At 37.7% G+C, this 26,298-nt stretch overlaps 1 protein-coding gene across 2 annotated transcripts in view; it reads right to left on the bottom strand.

Moving 5' to 3' along the window:
• Positions 1-581: 581 nt before the first annotated feature.
• GDAP2 (ganglioside induced differentiation associated protein 2) overlaps positions 582-26,298 on the bottom strand; it is a 68,101-nt gene continuing 42,384 nt past the window's right edge. The window contains exons 9-14 of one of the 2 annotated variants that reach the window (XM_059883072.1): positions 21,918-21,994; positions 21,094-21,170; positions 18,230-18,369; positions 17,875-17,929; positions 9,044-9,187; positions 582-4,550 (exon numbers count right to left, since the gene is read on the bottom strand). In XM_059883072.1, coding sequence (XP_059739055.1) covers positions 4,503-4,550; positions 9,044-9,187; positions 17,875-17,929; positions 18,230-18,369; positions 21,094-21,170; positions 21,918-21,994 — 541 coding nt within the window. In that variant the 3' untranslated portion in view covers positions 582-4,502. 2 annotated transcript variants of the gene reach the window in all.

The following is a 26,298-nucleotide window of genomic DNA, read 5'->3' as shown; positions in this document are numbered from 1 at the left end:
ATATGATTGTATATGCAAAATGTGTTGGTTTTAACTGTTCAAAAAAAATATTAGCTTACATTCAGCAGTTACGATTTTGTCAGTGTAATTTACCTAGAGAATATTTATACTTTTAATCTTGAACTCAGACTTTGTTCATGTTAGTTGCTCAGTCATGTCTGACTCTTGACATCCCATGGACTGTAGCCTGCTAGGCTCCCTTTGTCCATGGAATTCTCAAGAATACTGGAGTGGGTAGCCATTCCTTTTTCCAGGGGATCTTCTCAACCCAGGGACTGAACCTGAGTTTCTTGCACGGCAGGTAGCTTCTCTATCATCTGAGCCATGAAGGAAGACCTGAACTCAGAGGCCCTATACATTTAAATTACATTGTACTTAAGATTCAGAGATGCTGTTCTTAGAAACACAGAAAACAAAGTTAGTAACTAATATCCAAGGGAGTCACTAATATCTAAAAAGACCTTGATACCATCTTTTCAAGGGCTATTTTGGTAAAATCAAAGCTTAAACTAGGCTATTTATTGCTTTATGTTCTCTACATATGGGCCATTTAAACCACAAAGAATGCAAAACAAACCAGATTACTGTGTGTAAATATAAATATGTATGTAGATATAGATATACACGTATAAATGGTTAGACCCTCTAGGCAATCCTTATAATCTGTGTTTATGATGAGACCTTCAGTTCAGTTTAGTCTCTCAGTCATGTCCGACTCTTTGCGACCCCATGAATCGCAGCACTCCAGGCCTCCTTGTCCATCACCAGTTCCCGGAGTTCACTCAGACTCACGTCCATCGAGTCGGTGATGCCATCCAGCCATCTCATCCTCTGTCGTCCCCTTCTCTTCCTGCCCCCAATCCCTCCCAGCATCAGAGTCTTTTCCAATGAGTCAACTCTTTGCATGAGGTGGCCAAAGTACTGGAGTTTCAGCTTTAGCATCATTCCTTCCAAAGAAATCCCAGGGCTGATCTCCTTCAGAATGGACTGGTTGGATCTCCTTGCAGTCCAAGGGACTCTCAAGAGTCTTCTCCAACACCACAGCTCAAAAGCATTAAAACCCTCCTTTATCCTTCTCGTTCTTTGGCAACTGCAAACCAAGAGTCCATCCCATACTGTGAGGTATACTGGCACCTACCCAGGTGAAACACTCTGGTGCTTGTTGATTATGACTATAACCTAAGAGAACCACAATCTGAAAGTCACTGGCTAACTCTAATCTTAAGAGGCTTACATGCTATCTTGTAGTAACTTTTGGTCCTTAATACAATCAACCCGTTACTAGAACCATAAAAATTTTCTCTTTCCAGGGCAAATTCCAATAATTTCTGTTCATATATTAAGCAATTTAAACTATATACATACATACATAGACAATGTACCAGGGGAAACACCAGGAGTGATTTTGTAGCTCATACTGAACCTACATTTTCTGGCTTTCCTATTAACTGCAGCAAAGGAAAGATTAAACCATTATCTATAGTTTGAATTCATTAAATAATATCTGAGCAAAGACAGGTAGAAACAGGCAAGCCATGTTTTGCTACTACAGTGATTATACCCATCTCTCTCTAGAAATGAGATTAAATCATTTTGAACTTCAGATATTTGATAAAAAAAATCTATATCCATTTACCCTAAAAAGTAATCTAAAAATCCTCTATTAGTCTCAACTATTATAGAGGGTTTACTTTAGAAAAAATAAATATAATGGAGCATCAGCCAATGAAATAAGATATATATTAAATAAAGAAAAAAAATCTTTAAGATACGAACCACCTGGTCTCTAAACCTTGAGTCTAATAAATACTGAGCTTTTCTCAGAAGGTCTTTTTGCCATCAAGAAATAGCAAAATAGATGAGTTAAGAATGAATACAGATAAGTTAGGAACTCAAATATATACTGAAGCAAGAAACATACTTATTTAAAAATCATATTATGTCTTCCATGAGCTAATTTAAATTAACTTAACAGTCTATAAGTAGTTTCTACCTCAATTCAACTAGCATTTGTCATGACAGAAATTTAATTAAATTAAGGACTTGATGCTTTGAATTAATATCAGATGCTAGGGGTCATCTCCACCCATTTATTCTCTAATGTGTATATCCTTGAAAGTGGTATGTGTCATCTAGGCAGATATACCCTGAACGTTACTCTATCATTTCAACATCAAGGTCACTATGCTCCCCTCTTAGGATTTAGTACATTGAAAGAACTTCATTACATAACATTTCAGACAGCTATATAAAAGCATGAATCTGGTCCAATACCAAATTCAGTTTCACCGAGAAGAGCAACCTTATCTTTAGTCATCATTAAATTATTAAATGCAGTTGATATGTATATAGCCCCATACCACCTTTACACTCTAGGACATCATTTGAACATTCTGGCTTGTGATTAATCATTAATATATTGCTGTGAATATTGCAAAGGGATATCTTTTATAAATTATTGCCTATAAGAAATTGTAAAATTTGGTTCCAAACAGCAAAGTAGCTTGAACCCTCTAAGGAAATGATTCAGGCCAGATGCCAACGTAAGGTAGCCAAGTCCAGCTATAACAGAGAAAAGTTGACGTATTTTTACAACTGGTCCTAGTGAAACGCCACCTCAAATACAATCTAAGAATTGACTGGAGAAGATTAAGCTAATTTTTCAGATTTTTAAAAGTCAAGGCTCAAAGGATTGAAGTAATACTGTTTGAGATGAAGGTTAATACCAGACATCTGACTGGCTGTCTAGACCCGATGACCTAGGGAACATAACAGGAAGTCCTTAACAAATAAGCATATGCGAGGAACAAGTGGTTTTGATTACTGGCAGAAAGCAGATGTGTCCATTACATGCAGAAGATAAGATTGGTTTTCTGAGAAATGTAAAGGCCCTTCTTGTTTATGCAGGAAAATAGAGGATGGGGTTAACACAACTACAGGGGCATTTCTCTATCATAAATGAAAAATGATGCTTCTTTTATCTCCACTGAAGAACTAATTTGGACCTAAGGGAGTGGGACCCTTGGAAGCATCAATCCTGAGCACATTAGAAGAATTCTGTCTTCTCCGAACTGCCAGTGTACATGATGGGGTAAGGGAGACTGGGGGGTGGGGTGGGGCGGGGAATGCAGGAATTAAAAGGAGTATTTAGAAACCCAGATGGAAATGATGTCAGTGTGACCTTCATTCAAGAAGTAACATTTAAAATGGCTACACATGCCTCTCGCTAAAGTGTAGCGCTGGAGAAGGAGAAGGCCAGAAGATACCTGGACAAAATAGGAGGGGATCCTAAGGGTTGGGATTCTGCACTAACAATTCTTGTTCCAAGAAAAGGGAAGTCACTCAACATGTGCCAAGGACAAGCGGAGTGTCCTGTAGCACTCCCTCAAGGATATTTATTCTCATTGAAAAACTAACTGAAGACACCCCACCGCACAGCATTTTTCATCCAAAGATATCAAAAGCCCTTTCTGAATGCTATCCTTATGATACCTCTGTGAGGTAGCTAGCATAATTCTAATTTTTAGTCAAGCTAAGGCACAAATAGAGCCTGAGTTGCAAAAGTGGTCTGCCGTTTTGTTCATGTCAACACACTTCCTTCATATTGACGTAGGCAACTCAAGACACACTGCTAGGAAATGTCCGCAGAGGAAGTAGACCTAAGAGCCAAATAGAATCATTCACACTCTGGGAAGGCAGCACTCTTGTAAAGTTCCCCGATGGCATCTCAGGAGATACCCTCTACTAAGATTACTAATATGTGCTGTCCTGTTGAATATGGAGAACAAACCACCTCTGATGGTAGGAAAAGGCTGAAGCAACAGTCTTCTTGTTTTTCTTCCACTGTTGTGACCATAACAGGGACAGTCTTAAATCATACAAGCTCAGAAACTTTAGTCCTTAAGTTTTTATCTTAACTGGTGCAGTAAAATTCTAAGACCTGTATCTTGCTAATGATTTCTGACATTTTTGATCAGATACTTTTTTTCCTACATCCTTGATCCCAGATGATTCTCTTTTATCCTCACCAAATTATCTTTAATAAAACATAATGCCAGGATCTGAAGCAAACAATGCATCCGGTCAGCATACATTGGTTCTATATATTTTGAGAAACACTTGCATATACACAGAAGGCGTGCAATGTGAGAGGCATGATGTGAATGATATTGCAGCTTGTCTAATGGAGAATCCAGTGTCCTTCCAGGAAACTGAAGATACTCAGAAGTTGCTCCCCAATTGCTGTTAACAACCCTCTAAAAGTGAACATTTTCATTTGATACAAATATACAAATTTAAAATAAGTGTACAGTTCAGAATGGCCTATCATTTTCAGATTGCCTATGTGCCAGAAAATATACAGTCAATAAAAAAATACCAGAGAGGTGGGGGACAAAAGGCTCTCTGGAGCTGTACAGCAAAAATGAGCATTGCTTCAACAGGTAGTGGATCTGCGGAGAAAGTGGAGTCTTTAGAAACCAGGATCGCTGAATGACAGCAGGTCACAAATCTGGTGATGGAAGATAAGACGTATAGTAAGGCCCATTTTCCTGCAGAAAGGAAAAATGACAAGAACATTAAATACTAAGACCAATGTAACTGGGAATATAAAAGAGAAGGATTTAGAGTCAATGATATAATGTATGTGAAATGTCCAGCACATGCCTGGAACACTGCAATTTCACTGGGGTCAGTCAGAATTGCTATAATGTAGGCAGAAGTAATCAGGATAATGATACTTAAAAATATTACCATTTATTAACATTCAATATGCCAGACACTTAATCAGCACTTTTCTTTCATTATCCTTTTATATCCTCACATAATGCCATGAAGCAGGTAACATCCTCATTTTACAGAACAGAAAACTGAGGGTCACACAGATTAAATCACCGAGCTGGCAACCAAAACAGCCTGAATTTAAATACATGTCTATTCAAATCTAAAGCCCAGATTCTTTCGTATTAGACTGTGTTGTCCTGCTGTGTGCTGAATCTTTGAGATAAACAAAAATTCTCCTTGAGGAATTTAATAGCCAGATCAGCAGAAAACAGCTTCTTCATGACATGCCCGAGTGGCAAGGCTTTTAACAAGGACAGTTTTTAGGGCACTCAGGATCAAGATGGAGAATCAAATGCCAGAATTTTACTGTCAAATGCAGAAAGCAACAAATCAGCGTAAGGGGAAAGTTTTTGACTTTATCTTGGCTAACTTTATCTTAAAAATCAAGACAGTTTCAGCCGGTCTCTAAATTAGATTTATGAGACTTAAGATTCATTTCCTGTTATTAAAGTATTTCTTTGATGAGTAACTTTTTTAGTAAGCTATAAACAAAAAATGCTCAAAGTAAGATAACAATTAGATATGAAGAATGAGGTAGGGTGAAAAATAGCATTGCTTGAGGGTATATTTCCATTATAGTTCTGGAGCATTGAATCTATTCGGTCTTAAACACAGTAGGAAGGTAAATGTTATTTGAGAGACTAAGTCAATCAAAAGTTCTGTATTCTTCAGAGCAGACGCTTTGGAGCAGAAATTGATCTGGGACCTAAACCAGGAAAACAAAGAGAATATCTAGGAAAACTTTCTTTTTTTAAAACTTTCTGATTATAAACCTGACAAGATAGCAAAAAGATTAAAAAAATTTTTTTTGGTAGAATCAAATCTGAAGACTGGCTACATTTTGGGATACTTGGGGGAAAAAAAATAATGTAAATTTTTTTATTTTGTATTTTAGAATTTCCTACCAAGATCTGTTATACTAACCCCACCAGTATCCTCAATATGCACAGATGCTATGCTTAAGATACATGCCTGAAGAGAGAAACCCTGAAGTTCAATTAAAAAGAAATGGTTTACTATCCATCTTTAAGATTTCTCCGTTTTATTCCACTATGGTATTTTTCTAAGCTTCCTATATTAACATTAAATTGTGATAAAGTAAGAAGGGAAAATCTAATTCTTAATGCTATGAAATACATCTTTTATATTAGTCTCACACTGTGGAAGAGCCTGCTGAGCAATCAAATATTTTCTCTATTTCTGGAAACAACTGTAAAACTTTGAAGAATTGTGACCAGGTAAATCTCTACACTCTCTTCTCTGACTATATGAATGCTGACCAGCTCCCTTTCTGAAATGGTCTCAGTACCATTTTGATCTAGATAGATAAAAATTACCTTCTAATTAACATCAAAAGTGACTTTTAATCCTATAAAATTTCTGTTGCTATTCTAAGTCACATAAGATCCAGAAAAATAGAAGCTGACTGCCAATGGCACCCCACTCCAGTACTCTTGCCTGGAAAATCCCATGGACAGAGGAGCCTGGTAGGCTGCAGACCATGGAGTCGTGAAGAGTCAGACACGACTGAGCGACTTCACTTTCACTTTTCCCTTTTCCCTTTCATGCATTGGAGAAGGAAATGGCAACCCACGCCAGTGTTCTTGCCTGGAGAATCCCAGGGACGGGGGAGCCTGGTGGGCTGCTGTGTATGGGGTCGCACAGAGTGGGACACGACTGAAGCGACTTAGCAGCAGCAGCAGCAGCAGCAGCAGCAGCAGCAGATCATACATTCACCAGATAATCTACTATGGGCAAAGCATTCTTGAAGATGATAATCAAATTGACCAACAATACACTCATTTCCTTTTCTCTAAGCATATTTTTAATTCTTTCTAGGAAAGGAAAAGCTTTTCTTTACAAGGAAATACCTATCCAATTTCTAGACCTTCACTTCAATGTCTCATTTGTTGTTCAGTCACTCAGTTTGTAACCCCGTAGACTGCAGCATGCCAGGCTTCCCCATCCTTCACTACCTCCCGGAGCGTGCTCAAACTCATGTCCATTGATTGAGTTGATGATGCCATCCAATCATCTCATCCTGTGTTGCCCCCTTCTCCTCCCACGCAGCACCTCAAACCTAATGTGTCACAAACTTAAGAGACCACCTGTCTCCTCTCTCTGAGCGTCCCAGTGCTATTTCTCCAAACTGCTTCTCTGGGATGGTGGCAATAACATTCTCCAAGTCTTCCAAAGCAGAAATGTTGGCAGTTACCTCAGGCGTCTTTCCTCCTTTATTCCTCCCAGTGGTTGGCTGCTTGGTCACCATAATGCTGGGGATTTTATTCCCTAAAATATCTAATTTTAACTATCCCTTAAGATCTTCAAACCTTACCATTATCACTACCACCGCCTAGCTCTAGTCTCAAGTCTCCCCTGACTTTCTTGAATAGCCTCTTACTTGTCTCCTTGCCTAGGGTCTTACTCTGTCTAATCCTTCTCTACATGGTTTCTTTAGCCATCTTTCTAAACAGGAACACAAAAGTTCTCCATGTACAACACTCTCCACTGACCACAAAGGAACCAAAGGACTGCGGCATAAAGTGAAGGGCTCCAGGATCTAGGGATGTGCTCTCTGCCTGCTCTGTCCACATCATCTCCTGACACCTTCTGCTGTTTCTTCTCTCTTCTTATTCCTCTCCTTGGCTTTAGGTATAGAACACCTAATATTTCAGTTTTAGAAAGCTCTAGTAGGCAATGGCACCCCACTCCAGTACTCTTGCCTGGAAAATCCCAAGGACGGAGGAGCCTGGTAGGCTTCAGTCCATGGGGTTGCGAAGAGCTGGACACAACTGAGCGACTTCACTTTCACTTTCATGCACTGGAGAAGGAAATGGCAACCCACTCCAGTGTTCTTGCCTGGAGAATCCCAGGGATGGTGGAGCCTGGTGGGCTGCTGTCTATGGGGTCGCACAGAGTCAGACACGACTGAAGCGACTTAGCAGCAGCAGCAGTACAGATACAGAGAGATAATCCAGAGATGATGTTATATTGCAGTTTATTTAATTTTGATTAATAAAATTATTAATTAGGCCTGTATTTGATAGATTAAATCTTAAAAAAAAAAAAAAAAAAACCCTAAAAGCACATACATATAAGACAGAAAAACAAAACCAAGCTTGAGGATGGTGTTGATATTTAATGAAAGCCTTCTTTGTAGGCCCTTAAGAATATAGAAAGGGCTCCCCTAGTGGTTCGGTGGTAAAGTATCTGCCTGCCAGCGCAGGAGATGTGGGCTCAATCCCTGTGTCAGGAAGAACCCACTCCAGTATTCTTGCCTGGAAAATCCGATGGACAGAGAAGCCTGACGGCCTACAGTCCATAAGGTTAAAACAGTCAGACATGACTGAGCACACCACCTATCACATAAAGGGAAACAGGAATCGCAACTGAAGTTGGAGAAATTTTAGAGAAAAAATGTCTTGTAGAATATTTACTTTACTATATATATGTTGTACAATAGTTAAGGAAGAATAATTCACTTTAAGCTTAAGATAACCTACAAATATATGCTCTGCTTCATCCCCCAAAATATGCAATCAGCATTAATTAAATAAGGCAACTGATAATTGCCTTACCATCACTTGCCTTATTTGGCAAGCATGTTACACTTTTTTAACTACTCAAGTGATAGTGTGAATAACCACAAAGGACTAGAGCTCAGATGAAATTCTAGAGTAGCCATTTCTTAGTGTTTAATATATTGTGTAAGTAACAATGTTAATATTATTGATTGACACTCTTACAAACATTATACAAATGGAACTTTTAGTAGGGTAAAGACTAAAATAGGCTACTTGGCTTACAATGAATGCTGAAAAATGCTGGATATCAACAGCTTCTTTTGGTTCTATTTATGTAGATGAAAAGTCATTTAGTCTTAATAAAATTAGGCAGAGGTATGTCTCAGAGGTGGTGGAAAACTGACAATACAAGCAAGGACTGGATTTATACTTACAGTGAAAATGTTTATCATTGAAAAGAGGGGGAAGGCCCTGGGGGGGAAGGCCTCTCTTAGAATCAAACATTTTCCTAAAAGTTACCTTAGGAGAAGAATGTCAAATGATATATCCAGTTTACTAAAACACATTAATTGTATTAACAGCATCTTATAATGAAAAGATTATGTGCTTAGACCCACTGCATTATAAAACAGTTACAATAATACCCTAGGTGAGGAAGAATTCCTGGTACTTCTTACCCTGGCATCATATTCAAGGACGAAAGGAGGAAAGTCGATCTGTTCTGGAGAGATGGCAGAAAACAGCTGGTGGAGGCTGTCCACATGGTGGATTTTGTCCTTCAGTCCTGAGACAGAAAAGGTGGTAAAAAACCATGTTGATACCTGATTAATAGAAGAAAAAAAAAATGATTTAAGACAGTGGCAAGAATCAGAAATACACACATGATCTTGAAAATTTATGTTAGATAAAAACGATTTCAGAATTGAAGTTGGTTTCAAAAAAGTCTTGGAATGAGCAGTGTTTTTTGAAATGCAGGTCGCGGTGCATCACTGAATTATGCAATCAGTTTAGTGGACTGTGAACAGTATTAAGAACAACAGAAAGAAACATGCTAGAGCAACAATTCCTAAGGACTGTAGTAAGAATGCGCTTTGTCTCCTGAAGCTCAGCTTCTGTCATATGCCTGTGCCTGTAGTGTCCTGTGATGTGATGCAATGTGCTTTTTGTTGTGGGTAGTGGTCAAAACCACTGCACTCTGATGGAATACTGCCTCACTGGTACTGTGAAAACGTTTAACACCTCCAAATCTCAGAAACACTTTTCACTTTTTTTAAAATGAGATTGAAACTTTTTGCCAATTCTTGAGACATTTATTTTTCAGTGTACACTTGGCATGCGATCTCTCAAAGTGCATTTTCTGTGGATGAGCCACTCTTGGTCATTTTACTTCACAACATGCAATTTTTCTATAAAGATAACCTGTAAAATTTGCTCAATGCAAAAAACAAACAAACAAACAGAATTCTTGACAGCAAACAATACTGGCATGAACTAGGTAACAGCTAGAACTTACAAATTATTATTCATCTACCCAAACTGACCACCATAAATAGTCTTGTTTACCACAGGCTTGTACAACAGTTCTGTGAGGCAGGTATCCCCACTTATAGAAGAAGGTAATCTACGTATATGAATTCTCAGTGTACTGGCACAGCACATTCCAAGGTATAACCAGGTACATTATAAATATACTGCACGCCACTTTGGGCAATTGCCCATCATTTTGTTAGTCTCTCTCTGACACCCTATCATGTTTTCAGGGCTTGTTCCAAGCCTTGCACATATTCCTAGTCCCTAATGCAAAATATGTCCTTCATGCTCACTTATGAGAAAAAGCGTGGACTAACAGAGCCAACATGGAACTTATCTTTATCAGAATCTTGCCCAAACTTCCAGACTTGGCAGAGACCCATCTCCATTTCTCCCTGACAGCTCCAGATTATCCCATCTATTGAATTCTCACAACCTTAGGTTTAAATCTCATGTACAGCACTCATTTCTATTTCACAGGAATATAAACAGTTTCTTATAATTTCCCTAGCACTTGGCAGGCAATCATAGAATGGTCTACAGTTTTAAAAGCTACAGACAGAACCATGCATTCATTGAAAAAGAATGAATGAATGATGATAAGATCTATTTCATAATGAGTTTTATGACCTGGGTCACTATTCTATTTTGGCTGTACTATGAAACACTGGTGTAAGGCCTCAATATTAACTTTACCCTCCGTACCCTCACCTTAACAAGTTTATTTGGAGGGTGGTGGAGGGGAGGGGGACACACTCAGCCTTTCTAGAACAAAGTGAGTTAATATAAATCAAATTAGGCAGTCATTTAATTACACACCAATCCCCAGTTTTTTTACATCATTTTTTTTTTTAAATACAGGCTGTTATATACCTAACTGACATAAACTTCTGCAAACTAGATGAGTGAAAATTCTAGATTAGGATACAATCAGCCAAGAGTTAGCTGATAAATTAGTAAGAGCTTCAGAGAGGTCATGGAGATTTTAGAGATCCTAGGAAGAGTTCAAGAGAATAAGACTGCAGAGTCAGAACAGAGAAGTATCTCCAGGATGTATTAGGAGATGCATTTGCACAAGGAGTTACATATTTCCTGGGAATCTACTAAGTTCTAAGCATTGTGCACAGCTGTCAGTAATACAGGCTAACAGTGACATGGCCATTCCTCTAACGAGGAATTAGATTCTAGTAAAGGAGCCAGCTCATAAGCAGAATAACAATCTCCTAAGGCCAAAAAAAAAAAAGCTAAATACAATGAATGGTTCAAGGACATCCACAACTACCTGTCCTAGGCAAGGCACCATGCTACTTGGATAAAAGTATAAAATTATGGAGCCAGAAGAAACTACACAGGGAATTTGTGTTCCACGGTCTCTTACCTCAGGACATTTTTATATGCTGCTTTGTTTACTCCTAACCCCCTTTTCTTCAATTCTTTGCCTGGTGAAAACTTGTCCTTCAGAGCTCAGGTCAGAATTCACCTCCGTGAGAAAGCTTTCACTGACCACCCTCCACCCAAAGTGCGAGACGCAGCTTTCCTCTAAGAGTTCCAACACCACCGTGTTACTCATATTACTGTGTAACTGACGTTCTCTGTGGTAGTAGCTGATTCTTTCAACCAATTCCCCCTGTGGGGATTGTCTCCTTCAATACTGTATTTGTAGGGTCTAACCAAAGCCCAATGTGAAAAGTAAGGAATTCAATATATGTTGAAAGAATTAACAAATAGTTTCTGGACTTACGACTTTACTATGTAGGGATGGTCTAATATTCTTCCATTCTACAATAAAAACAAATGTACTCCAATCTGGGCCCAGTCTCTTCATCTACAAAGTGAGGAAGTTATACCTGAATGATTTTTAAAGTCTCTCTTAGTTACACAGTTCTGTGAAAGGACTCGACTACACAGCACATACTGACATGGTGAGGGGCGGTGGTAAATTCAAAGAGAAGGCTGGGTTTAGGAAGAATGGGCAGTGATCATATATACACTCAGGATCTGAAGGACAAACACATTTCTCCATTGCATTTTTTCCCCATTACCTCCCTTACATTCTTCGGGCATTAACAAGAGAATGTTACTCAAAGCAGACGGAAGTTGAAACTTAGTTAAAAGTTTTCTGTCAGGGAGACCGAAGAGCATTCTCTTCAGTTTTTGTTTTGTTTTATTTTTATAAAGCTCAGCTTTTAATTTTTAAATCAGTTCCGTTTAGTAGCTCAGTCGTGTCCAACTCTGCGACTCCATGGACTGCAGCATGCAAGGCCTCCCTGTCCATCCCAACTCCCAGAGTTTACTCAATGTCCATTGAGTCAGTGATGCCATCCAACCATCTCATCCTCTGTCGTCCTCTTCTCCTCCCACCTTCAATCTTTCCCAGTATCAGGGTCTTTTCAAATGAGTCAGTTCTTTGCATCAGGTGGCCAAAGTATTGGAGTTTCAGCTTCAGCATCAGTCCTTCCAATGAATATTCAGGACTGATTTCCTTTAGGAGGACTGGTTGGATCTCTGTGCTGTCCAAGGGACTCTCAAGAAGCGATGGTGGCAGATGCGTGGGTTGGTGGTGCCTGCTGCAGGGTCAGGGGCACTGAGTGTAGCAGTGCTGCATGGCACCTTCTGAAGGAGGTCACCATTATCTTCATTACCTCCACCATAGTTTGGCCTCAGGTCAATTAACAGGGAGGGAACACAGCCCTGCCCTTCAACAGAAAATTGGATTAAAGATTTACAAGCATCTGCCCATCAGAACAAGACCCAGTTTCCCTCTCAGTCAGTCTCTCCCATCAGGAAGCTTCCATTAGCCTCTTATCCTTCTCCATAACAGGTCAAACAGACTGAAAACCACAATCACAGAAAACTAACCAATCTGATGACATGAACCACAGCCTTGACTCACTCAGTGAAACTATAAGCCATGCCATGTAGGGTCACCCAAGACAGACGGGTCATGGTGGAGAGCTCTGACAAAACGTGGTCCACTGGAGAAGGGAATGGCAAACCATTTCAGTATTCTTGCCTTGAGAACCCCATGAACAGTAATTTTCAATTACTTACAACATAAGCCATACATATACATTTATTTAGGTAAACTTGCATTACTCAGTATCTATTATTTTAAAAAACTGAAGAAAACTTTCCAGGTAAGGATACTGGAGTGGGTAGCCATTCCCTTCTCAAAGGATTCTTCCCGACCCAGGGATTGAACCCAGGTCTTCCAAACATGGAGGCAGATTCTTTACCATCTGAGCCACCTGGGAAGCCCAAAGAAAACTAAACATTTGAAAAAAAGACTGCTAGAATATTCTGTGAATTCCAGAAATTATTTCACCCAATTATTCACAAGTGCAGAGCCAAGAACATGGGATCACAAAACAACATAAACTAGGAAAAAATTGTTCACATGTGTGCACTTAAGTGATCTAATAGAGCCAGAGTCAACAGTGGGTTTAAATATTATTAGCTTGTGTTCTCTTAGGAAATATCAAAAAAGAAAGAAAGTAGTGATTTATACGAGCAGTCAATTTATTATCACTTTGGGTGGAGTGCACTGGAAAAGATCTGAGAAGTACGGAAATCAGAAGAGTGTGATTCAATTGTTTTATTATCCCTTGATTTCTTTTCATCTCATTCTTTTATAATTACAACCACTCCATTTACAGTTTTTGACTTAGTATAAAATAATGGTGGATTTCTTTACATATGAGCTTTATTCTCAGTCCTCCAATGGTTTCTCCATGCCAAAATGCTATGGAAAGGTAATGTAATGGTTCTCGCTTCATGCATTTCCCCTTCAGCCTCTGCCCAACCTGTCATTCGCATGGACTCCTACATGAAGCAGTTCTAGTGACAGCCAAAGCGAGTGGCTCTAACACTGAAACTTCTGGTAACGTTTATCCACTGATGTCACAGTGAGGGAAGGAAAGCTGTTCACTCTCTCTCTCATGTGTGGGGGAGGAGAGGTTAAGTCAGATCTTAGCCAACAGTGGCTATATATTTTCATAAGTCTGGTGAATTCACAAAGGAATACTCTTTAGATAAGTTTGAATTTGTGGTGAGTAAAAAACAGTTTTGACCATTAAAAAAATTATGAAAGTGTTCCAACATTTACCAAAGTTGAAAGAATTTTACAAGGAACATAGGTATAGAAACCATTCAGACAATCATTAACATTTTCCTTAAGTTTTCTTTTTTTAAATTGTTTTGTTTTATATTAGTTCTGTCATTCATAATAAATTAATAGGATTCAACTTTTTCTAGCTTTATGAATAGATACTGAGGACCACAAAAACATCTTTTAAATTTTAGCCATTCTAGTAGGAAGGTAATATCTCACGTTGCTTTCATTTGTAGTTTTCTAATAACTAATTGTGCTTGATATCTTTTCATCTGCTTACTTGCCATCTGTGTATCTTCTGGTTAAGCCAGATTTTTGTACAAATCTTTCGTCTATTTCTAAACTGTTTCCTTATTACTTAGAGATTTCTTTATATATTCAAAAAATAAGACCTTTATTAGATAAATGTTTAATTTACAAAGATTTTCTCTTAGGCTGCAGTTGATCTTTTCATTCTCTTCAGTTCAGTTCAGTCACTCACTCGTGTCTGACTCTTTGCGACCCCATGAATTGCAGCACGCCAGGCCTCCCTGTCCATCATCAACTACCGGAGTCTACCCAAACCCATGTCCATCGAGTCGGTGATGCTATCAAGCCATCTCATCCTCTGTCGTCCCCTTCTCCTCCTGCCCCCAATCCTTCTCAGCATTAGGGTCTTTTCCAATGAGTCAACTCTTTGTATCAGGTGGCCAAAGTATTGGAGTTTCAGCTTCAGCATCAGTCCTTCTAATGAACACCCAGGACTGATCTCCTTTAGGATGGACTGGTTGGATCTCCTTGCAGTCCAAGGGACTCTCAAGAGTCTTCTCCAACACCACAGTTCAAAAGCATCAATTCTTCAGTGCTCAGCTTTCTTTATAGTCCAACTCTCACATTCATATATGACTACTGGAAAAACTACAGGTTTAATTAGATGGACCTTTGTTGGCAAAGTAATGTCTCTGCTTTTCAATATGCTATCTAGGTTGGTCATAACTTTCCTTCCAAGGAGTAAGCATCTTTTAATTTCATGGCTGCAATCATCATCTGCAGTGATTTTGGAGCCCCCCAAAAATAAAGTCTGACACTGTATCCATTGTTTCCCCATCTATTTCCCATGAAGTGATGGGACCAGATGCCATGATCTTAGTTTTCTGAATGTTGAGCTTTAAGCCAACCTTTTCACTCTCCTCCTTCACTTTCATCAAGAGGCTTTTTAGTTCCTCTTCACTTTCTTCTCCTAACTATCTTCAAAAGAGCAGAAGTTTTTAATTTTTATAAAGTTCAATTTATTTTATAGATTATGCTTTTGGTGTTAATTTAAGAAATAACTTGCTTTACTCAAGGTCACACAGAACTTTTTCTCCTATAGTTTCTTCTAGAAGTTTAAAAAGTTTTATGTTTTACATTTAGGTCCTTGATTCATTCTCAGTTAACTTTGTACATGATGCAAGTCACAGATCAAAGTTCATTTTTTTTTACATATTGATATCTAATTGTTCCAATATCATTTGTTGAACAGACTATCCTTTTTCCACTGACCCAACTTTGCACTTTTGAAAAAGATCAGTTATCCATATATATGTGGATCTATTTCTGGATTCTTAATTCTGCTCTGTTGATCAATTTGTCTACCTTCATGCCCATACCTCACTGTCTTGAGTACTGCTGCTTTAGAGTTAGCCCTGAAAGCAGACAGTGCTGGTCTTCCAACTGTGTTCTTTCCCTGAGTTGTTTTGGCTATTTTAGATTCTTTGCATTTTAATTGGTCAATTTCTACAAAAAAAAAAAAAAAGCTTGCTGAAATTTTGGTTAGGACTGAACTGAATCTATAGCTTCAGCAAGAAATGACAATTTAACAAAACTAAACTTTCTAATTCACACATACAGGATATGTCTTCATTTATTTAGGTCTGTTTTGATGCATGTCATCAATGTTTTACAGAATATACAGTGGGCTACGGTCCATGAGGTCACAAAGAGGCAGACACAACCAAGCAACTACTACTACTACTATTATTACTAACTTGTACAATGTATAAGTCTTTCACATTTTTTGGTCATAATTATCATTAAGTACTTAATATTTTTGATGCTAGTGTAAATTATAATGCTTTTTAAATTTCAAATTATTTCTTTCTAATATGGATAATAGATTTTTGAATATTGATCTTAAACCCTGAAATTTTGCTAAAGTTACTCATTAATTCTAGTATTAATAGCTCTTCTGAGGATACTACAAGGTTTTCTATATAGATAATCATGTCATCTGTCAATCAAGACAGTTTTATTTACTCCTTTCTAAATTGAGATGCTTTTTGTTCCTTTTTCTTGCCATATTACACTGGCTAGAACCTCTGGTACAATTCTGAGTACAAGTGGGAAATAGCAGGTGTTCTTGCAAAGACATACTAAAAATCAAGCTAATCCTTCTGTGTGTCTCCATTTAAGAAAAAATTTCAGTAGCTACTGGATGAATAAAAAAGAAAATGGATGATGAAATTTTGGGAAATAGTCAAGCATTACTTCCGTAAGTGCTATACAAAAAAAGAAAAAATTAGCCACCTGCTGAGCATAATGAAATTAACTTCCCCAAGAGTGGGAAAGTTAATAGTATACTATCTGCTAAGACTATGTAGTCAGAAGTCCATTGAAAGAAAAGCAGGAAAGACAATTATAAGTGATTTAATTGACTGCTCACACATTTTATGTTTTTAAAAAAGCCTGACCAAGCAGTGTTCCCATAAGCATAGCACTTAATACTGTGATGTTGTAACACTGAGGGACCAAAAGGAAATTTGCAGCTTTAAAAAGGATTATTTAAAACACTTCATGCAAAATTTAAAGATGGTATTTCAATGAGAAACAACAATTTTGTAAACAGTGACAAATTTCCCAAAGTGGAAAACATTCTCACGGAAGTCTTCACTCATCTTAGTTATGAAATATAATGAGGACTTTTCACTTCTTATCTTACTTCTCTACAGCACTTTATTTTATTTATTTTTTTTTCTACAGCACTTTAAAATAATAACTATTTCTACCATCTCTGATGCTTTGCCTGTCCACTGGCTTCCACAGCATTAGTCAACCTTGGTTCTCCTGCTGCCTTTTTGATTACTTCTTGGTTTCCTTCCCTGATCCCAGTGCTCTGTCTTCAGCTGTTGTCTTTGGTCTAAGTCTGTGATTTTATTCATTAACACTTTTAAAGAGTTAAAGCTCTATTTACTTGATGATGACTCTCAAAATTTATATCTCAATCCATGACTGCTATATCTGATGACTTGTAGGAGTACCTACTAGTGGCAGGATTGGTCAGAGAGGTTTCTTTTTTCCTTTTTTACATAAAGTAATTGTTGAGCTGAGATCTGAAGGATAAAATAGGAATTAGCTAGGAACAGGGGCAGGAAAAAGCCCAGATTAACTAAGAGCTGTGCTTAGTCGCTCAGTCATGTCCGACCTCTCTGCGACCCCATGGACTGTAGCTCACTAGGTTCCTCTGTCCATGGGGATTCTCCAGGCAAAAATACTAAAGTGGGCTGTCATGTCATCCTTCAGGGGATCTTTCCAAACCAGGAATCGAACCTGGGTCTCGCGCACTGTAGGCGAATTCTTTATCATCTGAGCCATCAGGTAAGCCCAAACAAAGAGCACAGACAGGCAAGGACAGAGGGGCTAATGGTTTGTAAAGGTCACTGACAAAGATATCCGAGTTACATGGGACCAAAACATTAGGACCACAACTTGAGATCACTTAAAAATGAAGGGTAAACAAGGAAATTAGCAGTCACAATGGTAACAGCAAGAATTAGGATGATGAAATATATCTTAATATGCAGGTATATAGTGCACTTAACGTCAAGATTTAGCAGAAAGAAAAATACCTACCTTTGAACGAAATGTTGGATGAACAAAATAAACAGCTTTCAAATTCCTCTTGTACCTGATTCAAAACAAACAAAAAAGGGTCAGTATAAGCCATGCCTAAAACCAATCAAAGTTATGAACAATTAACTCTTTCTCCAGGAGTTTAGAAGCAGGGAAAAGTTTACATATGAATTTACTCTGATACAAAATAAACTGGAATTAAGGGGAGGCTCCTATTATTAAAATACCCAATCTATATATTATAAAAATCTGTTATATGAACTGTCCTTTCACAGAATATACCACAATGTTTGCTCCTGCTTAATACTAGCAAAGGAAAAAGCTATTGTTCCCCTTCAAAATTTGAGAAACTAACTTGACATCAACGACATCATAGAGTTTCTTCAGGAAGTCTGAGTCCAGGTGATTGTATTCGCTGGTCAGTGTGTGAAAATACACTAATACATATTCCTTCACAGCAATGTGGTCCATTACATGGATAAAATATAAGAGAGCCTAGAAGAAAAAGGAATAAAAGTAATGATCATTTTGTATAGTAGTCTATTTCACAGTGTGTGTGTGCACGCACACGCACACGTGCTCAGTTGTGTCTAACTCTCTGAGACCTCATGGACTATAACCTGCCAGGCTCCTCTATCCATGGGATTTTCTAGGCAAGAATATTGGAATGGGTTGCCATTTCTTACTCCAGGGGATCTGCCTGACCCAGGGATCGAACCTACATCTCTTGTATCTCCTCCACTGGCAGGTGGATTCTTTACCAATGTGCCACTTGAGGCCAAGAGAGAGAAAAAACCCAGGAGCTTAATCTAATCTATGCTCCAGACACTGCAGACATCAGGAACAAGTATCTCTTCAAAAAGATCTTCCCATATAGTTCCCATAATGCTATGGTATGTTCCCTTTCTGTCCTAAGTGATGGAGGAGAATATCTCCATCCTCCCAAACGAGCTCTTTGTATATACAAAAGAGCTCTTCAGTCAACAACCAGGTCTTTTCTCTCTGGGATAATGATTTCAAAACTGTTAGAGAATTTCTAGACTTTTAATCATTCTTGAAGGTTCTACCTGAGCTCAGTGACAAATCTTTGCGGTCTCCACTGAGATACAGACTCATGCCTCACATGGCTCACTTTGAGGGCTAATCTGTTCAGCATCTTTAACATTGAACTGAATGAGGAAAATGAGAACAGGTTTAGTGAGCAGAAGGCAGTGGGCTGGGCAGCACTTCTGCTCTGACTCAAACTGACCTGGATCAGTTAGAAAAGTATGCCATTACAAGAAGGATGAAATTTAAGAGAAACATTAAGTACAAAGCAGAGACACAACATGGGCAGGGCCAGCATGACCCACTGGTGTATCTATAAACAATGACACACATGGCGCTGAGAGGCAGCCCCTGAAGGATTACTATCAAACAGGCTATTTCCCCATTTTTGCCTCAAGGGAGTCCTTGGCATTCACATGAATGGACTACTGAGGATTAGTTAGCATGGGTCCAACTGCTACCAGAGCAGACAGAGGAGGGCTCTAAGGAAACACATTTTATTTCCAGTCGTTAGCTGGTTTGGGCCTCACGATATAAATGAAATGATACATCACAAACATTCAGAACACCATGCAAATACACATCAGAATCAAAGGGGTTTACGCTTTTATTGGTATGAATCACATTATTAATGCTGTGAATAAACGTCATACTGATTATTATAAATAGTTGAGCATTTAAGGGGTGTGTGTGTGTGTGTGTGTGTATGTGTTTATTATTTCTGCTCTTACCAGACTGCTTCTGGTCCTCTTTCTGTCCACTTACTACCTCCTGCCCAGGGCAATTAAGATACCCATTTTCAGCTTTAAATTCTCCATCTTTAACTTAAATTTTTTCATTTATAAAGAAGTATAGCCACATGACAGAAAAATATAGAAAACAAATTCTCCCTAAAACTATGAAATCCAGTTTAAAATACTGACTTCCAGTTTTTACCTTTATGTTTAAACTCCCATCCTGCTTCCCTCGCCCAAAAAAAGGGCAATGTATACATACTATGTATCACTTTTTCTTCTATTGATACCATATCATAAACATTTCTCTATAGTACTTAACTTCATAACCATAATTTTTTCAGGGTCACAGAACATTCCATTTATGGATGCAAAATAATTAACTTAACAGACTTTGTTATTTTGTGTCACAAATGAGCCTTTGAGTAACATGCCAGATCTAAGGCTTTCCCAATTTTTTCTTCTATCTAAACACCAGGGACCAGGACTCTAAGGGCTTAGCCAGGTGTAATCATCTGCTTTTGCACAATGGTGTTTTATCTTAAAATTGTATGCATCTTTTACACTTTTGAGTACTTTTTTTTTTTTTTTACTATAGTTAAAAATTATTTATTAAAGTGAGTCTCTTCCTTTGCAGTCAGTTTCTATTACGACTGATGTTCTAGGATGATCTATGTATTTATCTTTTGGATTTGACTGTCCCTTGCCCAAATATTCCACAATTTGGGCAGTTTCTTGGCCAATAGCTATTTTCATTCCTAGGATTACTTCCTTAGTAGTTAGTACAAATTCTCAGAAATTACTAGGTCACTTCAATAGTTTTAATTAATCTTTGATGACAATGATTATTATTTAAAAGTAATGGCTACAAAATAAAAACAAAAAAAAGTAATGGCTAATTTTGAAGGTGAAAAAAGATACCTCATTTTAATTCACTTTTTTTTTTTTCACTACTAATCAGGTTGAACATTTTCTTATTTACTAGTAATACCGTTTCTTCTGCTATGAATCATCTGTTTTTGTCCTTTAACTTCAAAAGAAGGGATTAGGAAATGATGACATCTTGGGTTAACTACATCTCTGGTTTCTTCTCTTCAGATAGATTCTCAAAAGTTTATGTTTCTTTTTTCAAGAAAGGCAGATAATACAGAATGAGTCCGACCAAAAACTTGCCATTTATGTCATGTCCAAAACACAGCTGGTGAGTTTTTGGAAATCACCTTGTGGCATTTGAGTATTCTGTTTCTCCTCAGACACAAGGCCGGACCCCTAACTGACGGAAATGTTGTGTGCCAACCTGTAGAACCAGGGCTGCTACTCAGTCACAGACATGCAATTCTGTCTCATCTCATATTCTAAGCCCTGATTCCAAATTCATACCCTACTTATTTTTTTAAAATCAATGTTATTTACAAAACAAAGCCTTTTTATGGCTTACCTTGTCCATATCTATTAATGTTACAGGAATGTTTCTTCCAACTACCACCATCACCGTGCGACCACAGTTATCCACACCTACAAACAGGAAACGTAATCAGCACCCAGAAACTTTATTCCAGGAGTATTATTTGTCCTGGGCTCTGACCGTATAAAAATATTCTAAACAAATGTAAAAGACGAAAAACTAGGAACATAAGCTTTTCAAATTTCATCTTCGGATTTCTTTCACTATGTGGAAAACCACTTTTTCATTTTTTTTCAGCTTCATGAAGTTTTGATGACTGTCCTTGGTTTTAAGGTAAGCCCTCTTATAGGTTTTAAATCTGGGCAAACCAAAGGTAAGGTCACAGGGTAAAGATAATTTTATAAATAGCTTTTTATTTAAGTTAACTAATAACATTAGTGATCTAAAAAAAAATAATGGAACTCAAATCTGAAAATTAACAAGCACTGTCTGAAAAAGAAATATAAAGGGGGAATCTGATAACTTTCACAGTCCGTGTTATATATTTATATAACGTTTGAATTCTGTATAAAGAGATTATGGTACTTCAAAACTAGGAAAAAATTTTATAAGACACAAAAAAGGAAGAAAAAGGACTTCATTTGGCCAATATAGAATAACTAGCTGAAAATCTTACAGGTTAATATGATATTTTTAACATATTAATCATGAGCAAAACCTATCTTCATTGTACCAAAAAAAAAAATTCTATATGTAGACAAAATGGGCAAAATCAGAGAAGAATGAAGTCCATAACAGCATACCAAATAATGTCTTTTAATCAGTAAAAGAATAAGTTGCCATGTCTTTAAGCTCACCTGTTTGGTATAAGGCTTTTAGAGAAGCAATATCAGATAGATCCTCAGATCTTGCTTGACACAACCAGCGATTATAACTAGGGAAATAAAGGATATGATAATTATAACAAACAGTTGTAAATCTATAAATGAGACCTGTTTTTAGCTTAAAGAATGCTTTATTATAATGAGGAAGGAGTTAAAGAGGCTGTTACACTATGCTGAATCTCTACTGTTATTAAAAAACAAAACAAATGAGTTACTGAGAAAGGAAGATGTTCACACCAGATGACTTTTAAAATTATTTTTTGAGCAAATGAAGACTACTCATATAATTGGCTAAGATACCTAGTACTCAAACTAACATTGTTTTTAAAATACTATTATTTTCCTCTACTTGAAAGAAAATGCAAACAAAGCTTAAAGCAATAGCAGTTTTCCACAAGAGATGTTCACTCATTCAACAAAGACTTACTGACTGCTTACTTCATGAGAGGTATTGAGAATACTCTAGTGAATAGACATGGTCAGACACTCAAGGAATTTACTTTTCAGAAGAAAAACAGCTAAGTGTTATACATGTTTTGCCAGATCACGAAGAAACTAGGTACACTTTTTTCTGGGAAGTCCAGGCTTATTTAATGACTGACTAATCACAGTAGCTCTACTGATACTCCATATACCAGATCATAGAGATTGCATTTTGGCTTTGGCTAAGAGAATGTTAAAATTGGAAAAAACATTAAAAATCTCAAAGAGCTTTTAGGTCTCATCTGGCAACATCCTACAACATGAAAAACAACAACAACAACAAAACTGGTTGGAGAGAGGATATTTGGGTTCTCATCTTATCACTTTCTGTGCAACCTTAATAAAGACACTTCAGCTCTATGGACCTTAGTTTCCTGATCTGCAAAACAGTGTTTCTGCAGAACACCTTTCAGCTATAAAACCACATAACTAAGGATATTTAATAGGAAGTCTATTACATAGGGATTGTAATCAACAAGTGATATGCCTGCTAGGTTCATGGAAATTGTTGCTTGTGAAAAATAAGCTTAGTATTGGGAATTCCCTGGCAGTCCAGTGTTTAGGACTCTGTGCTAGATTCCTGGTCTGGGAATGTAGATTCCACAAGCCATGCAGCATGGCCAAACATTTATTAAAAACCAAAAAAAAAAAAAAAAAAACACTTAGTATTACACAGCTCTATAGTCTGCCTTTTTAAATTTAGAAACATACCCACCTGTGCTAACTGAATTTAAAGTCAACAGCTTTTAATGTTAGTTTAAGATACAATGTGCAAGTCAAGAAAAGATCTACGTTTATTTTAGTTCTCCCTATTCATACGTTCAATTCCGTATTTTCACATGGAGCTATTTCCCAGGTTATTTACACTAATCCCCCAACTGTACTGCTTTCTAACTGTTTTACGATTAAACCATCTCCATATCAAGACTAAAGAGAACAGTATATCTTAAGTGTCTTATGAGCACCACAGGTTATACCACAAACATGCAACAGGAATTCAGTAAATATCTGTTCATTTCTATACTCTGTGTATTCATTACCTCATTTTTCAAAGACTTATTGCAAAAATGCAATGCCTGCATCATATTAGGGATTCAAATCTTTGTTGAATGAAATAATAAACATAAGTATTATTCGGGTATTTTGGAGCCCTGAGAAGAGTAAAAGGCCCTTGGATTCAGAGTTTCAGGCTGAACATATGAGACAGACATATTACAAAGACAACTAACACTGTCATAATTCAGTATGAGACAAGCAATCTAGCAGACATCTAAATGCCTTATCAATCAAGTATGTCTCTAAGAGGGGGACTGTGGGAGTAGGGGTCCGGGCTAGAGTGAGGAGCGGGTGGAAGCAAGTTCCAGAACTGTGGTAGAACTGCTTCCCGCTTCGTATCACAAAGATCAGCACAAGGCTTCTTTCCCCACTCACTGCAGTATTTGTGTCCATTCTGCTAGACCTCGAGATAGGGACTATGTCTTCATTGTCTCTATATTTGCAGGAAGTCCCTAGGGTTGTTCCTACACTCAGTCACTACATATTCAATGAACTCTAAAGAAAAAAAAAAATTTCAACTGGAACTCAGATGCACAGAATAGAACTAATCACCTTGCTTCAAAACATTCTCATGACTGGTACATGCATGGTTCTCTTTTAAAAAGTAGTTATCTAGTTAGTTATTTTTAATGATGTAATAAGCATTCCAAAATCTACCCAAAACAGAAGTTAGCACCATCACAAACCTCCATCTAATCACCATGGTCACTTTGCTCCAATTCTAGCTTCTGCCTCTCCTCACTCATCATCTGGAATCTCAGGTTCCTCATTTTCTAGTTTTCCTTTTTATATCATTTTAATTCATCTACACATATTCCTAAAAAGCTTTTTGGCTGTTTTTAACTATTCAAAAAAGACAAAAGCTTATCACAAAATTTTTGGGGTCTAGTTTTTGGACTTACTGCTAAAATTCCTCTCTAATGTTGGGTATCAATGCTGTTCATTCTCTTTGACTATTACCCATAATGTACTCACACTACATGAACACTGTAGTTTTCATCCACTCTCCTACTGACAGGTATTCAGGCTATTCCCAGGTTATTGCTACAGTGAACGTGCTACAATCAACTTACTTTACATATCTCCTGGTATATGTGTGTTTGATTTCTCTTGGGGACACTCCTAGGAATGGAAGTGGAACATACAGGGTATGTTTGGTTTCAAGGTCTAAACTGTTTTCCACATTTTGTACTGGTTTATACTTCTGCAAGCAATGAACAGGAGGTTCTAAGAATCCATGTCCTCTTCAACACTTGATCTGAGCAAATATTTTAATTGTCAATCAACTGGGTTTGAAATTGTATTTCATTTCCCTGGTTGTTAATGATGCTGAGATCCTGTTCATATTTCCTGGCTTTTTTCTTTTTCTGTGAGATGCCTGTTCATACTGTTTGTTCATTTATCTATTGGGTTGTTTGTTCTTTTCTCACTTGTTTGTAGGAGTTCTTTATATATTTTTGATTTAATCATTTGCATTAGATCAAAAATACAAAGGTTCGTGACACTGTACAGGAGACAGGGATCAAGACCATCCGCATGGAAAAGAAATGCAAAAAAGAAAAATCGCTGTTTGAGGAGGCCTTACAAATAGCTGTGAAAAGAAGAGAAGTGAAAAGCAAAGGAGAAAAAGAAAGATATAAGCATCTGAATGCACAGTTCCAAAGAATAGCAAGGAGAGGTAAGAAAGCCTTCCTCAGAGATCAATGCAAAGAAATAGAGGAAAACAACAGAATGGGAAAGACTAGCGATCTCTTCAAGAAAATTAGAGATACCAAGGGAACATTTCATGCAAAGATGGGCTCAACAAAGGACAAATGGTATGGACCTAACAGAAGCAGAAGATATTAAGAAGAGGTGGCAAGAATACACAGAAGAACCGTACAAAAAAGAACTTCAAACCCAGATAATCACGATGGTGTGATCACTCACCTAGAGCCAGACATCCTGGAATGTGAAGTCAAGTGGGCCTTAGAAAGCAGCACTACGAACAAAGGTAGTGGAGGTGATGGAATTCCAGTTGAGCTATTTCAAATCCTGAAAGATGATGCTGTAAGTGCTGCACTCAATATGCTAGCAAATTTGGAAAACTCAGCAGTGGCCACAGGACTGGAAAAGGTCAGTTTTCATTCCAATCCCAAAGAAAGGCAATGCCAAAGAATGCTCAAACTACCTCACAATTGCACTCATCTCACATGCTAGTAAAATAATGCTCAAAATTCTCCAAGCCAGGCTTCAGCAATATGTGAACCGTGAACTTCCAGATGTTCAAGCTGGTTTTAGAAAAGGCAGAGGAACCAGAGATCAAATTGCCAACATCTGCTGGACCATCGAAAAAGCAAGAGAGTTCCAGAAAAACATCTATTTCTGCTTTATTGACTATGCCAAAGCCTTTGACTGTGTGGATCACAATAAACTGTGGAAAATTCTGAAAGAGATGGGAATACCAGACCACCTGACCTGCCTCTTGAGAAACCTATATGCAGGTCAGGAAGCAACAGTTAGAACTGGACACGGAACAACAGACTGGTTCCAAACAGGAAAAGGAGTACATCAAGGTTGTATATTGTCACCCTGCTTATTTAACTTCTATGCAGAGTACATCATGAGAAACGCTGGGCTGGAAGAAGCACAAGCTGGAATCAAGATTTCTGGGAGAAATATCAATAACCTCAGATATGCAGATGACACCACCCTTATGGTAGAAAGTGAAGAGGAACTCAAAAGCCTCTTGATGAAAGTGAAAGAGAAGAGGGAAAAAGTTGGCTTAAAGCTCAACTTTCAGAAAACTAAGATCATGGCATCTGGTCCCATCACT

The sequence above is a fragment of the Bos taurus genome, chromosome 3 (genome assembly GCF_002263795.3).
Source record: "Bos taurus isolate L1 Dominette 01449 registration number 42190680 breed Hereford chromosome 3, ARS-UCD2.0, whole genome shotgun sequence".
NCBI classification, from domain to species: domain Eukaryota; kingdom Metazoa; phylum Chordata; class Mammalia; order Artiodactyla; family Bovidae; genus Bos; species Bos taurus.
Note: the sequence above shows the minus strand (reverse complement) of the source record. Positions and strands in the feature narration are given on the sequence as shown.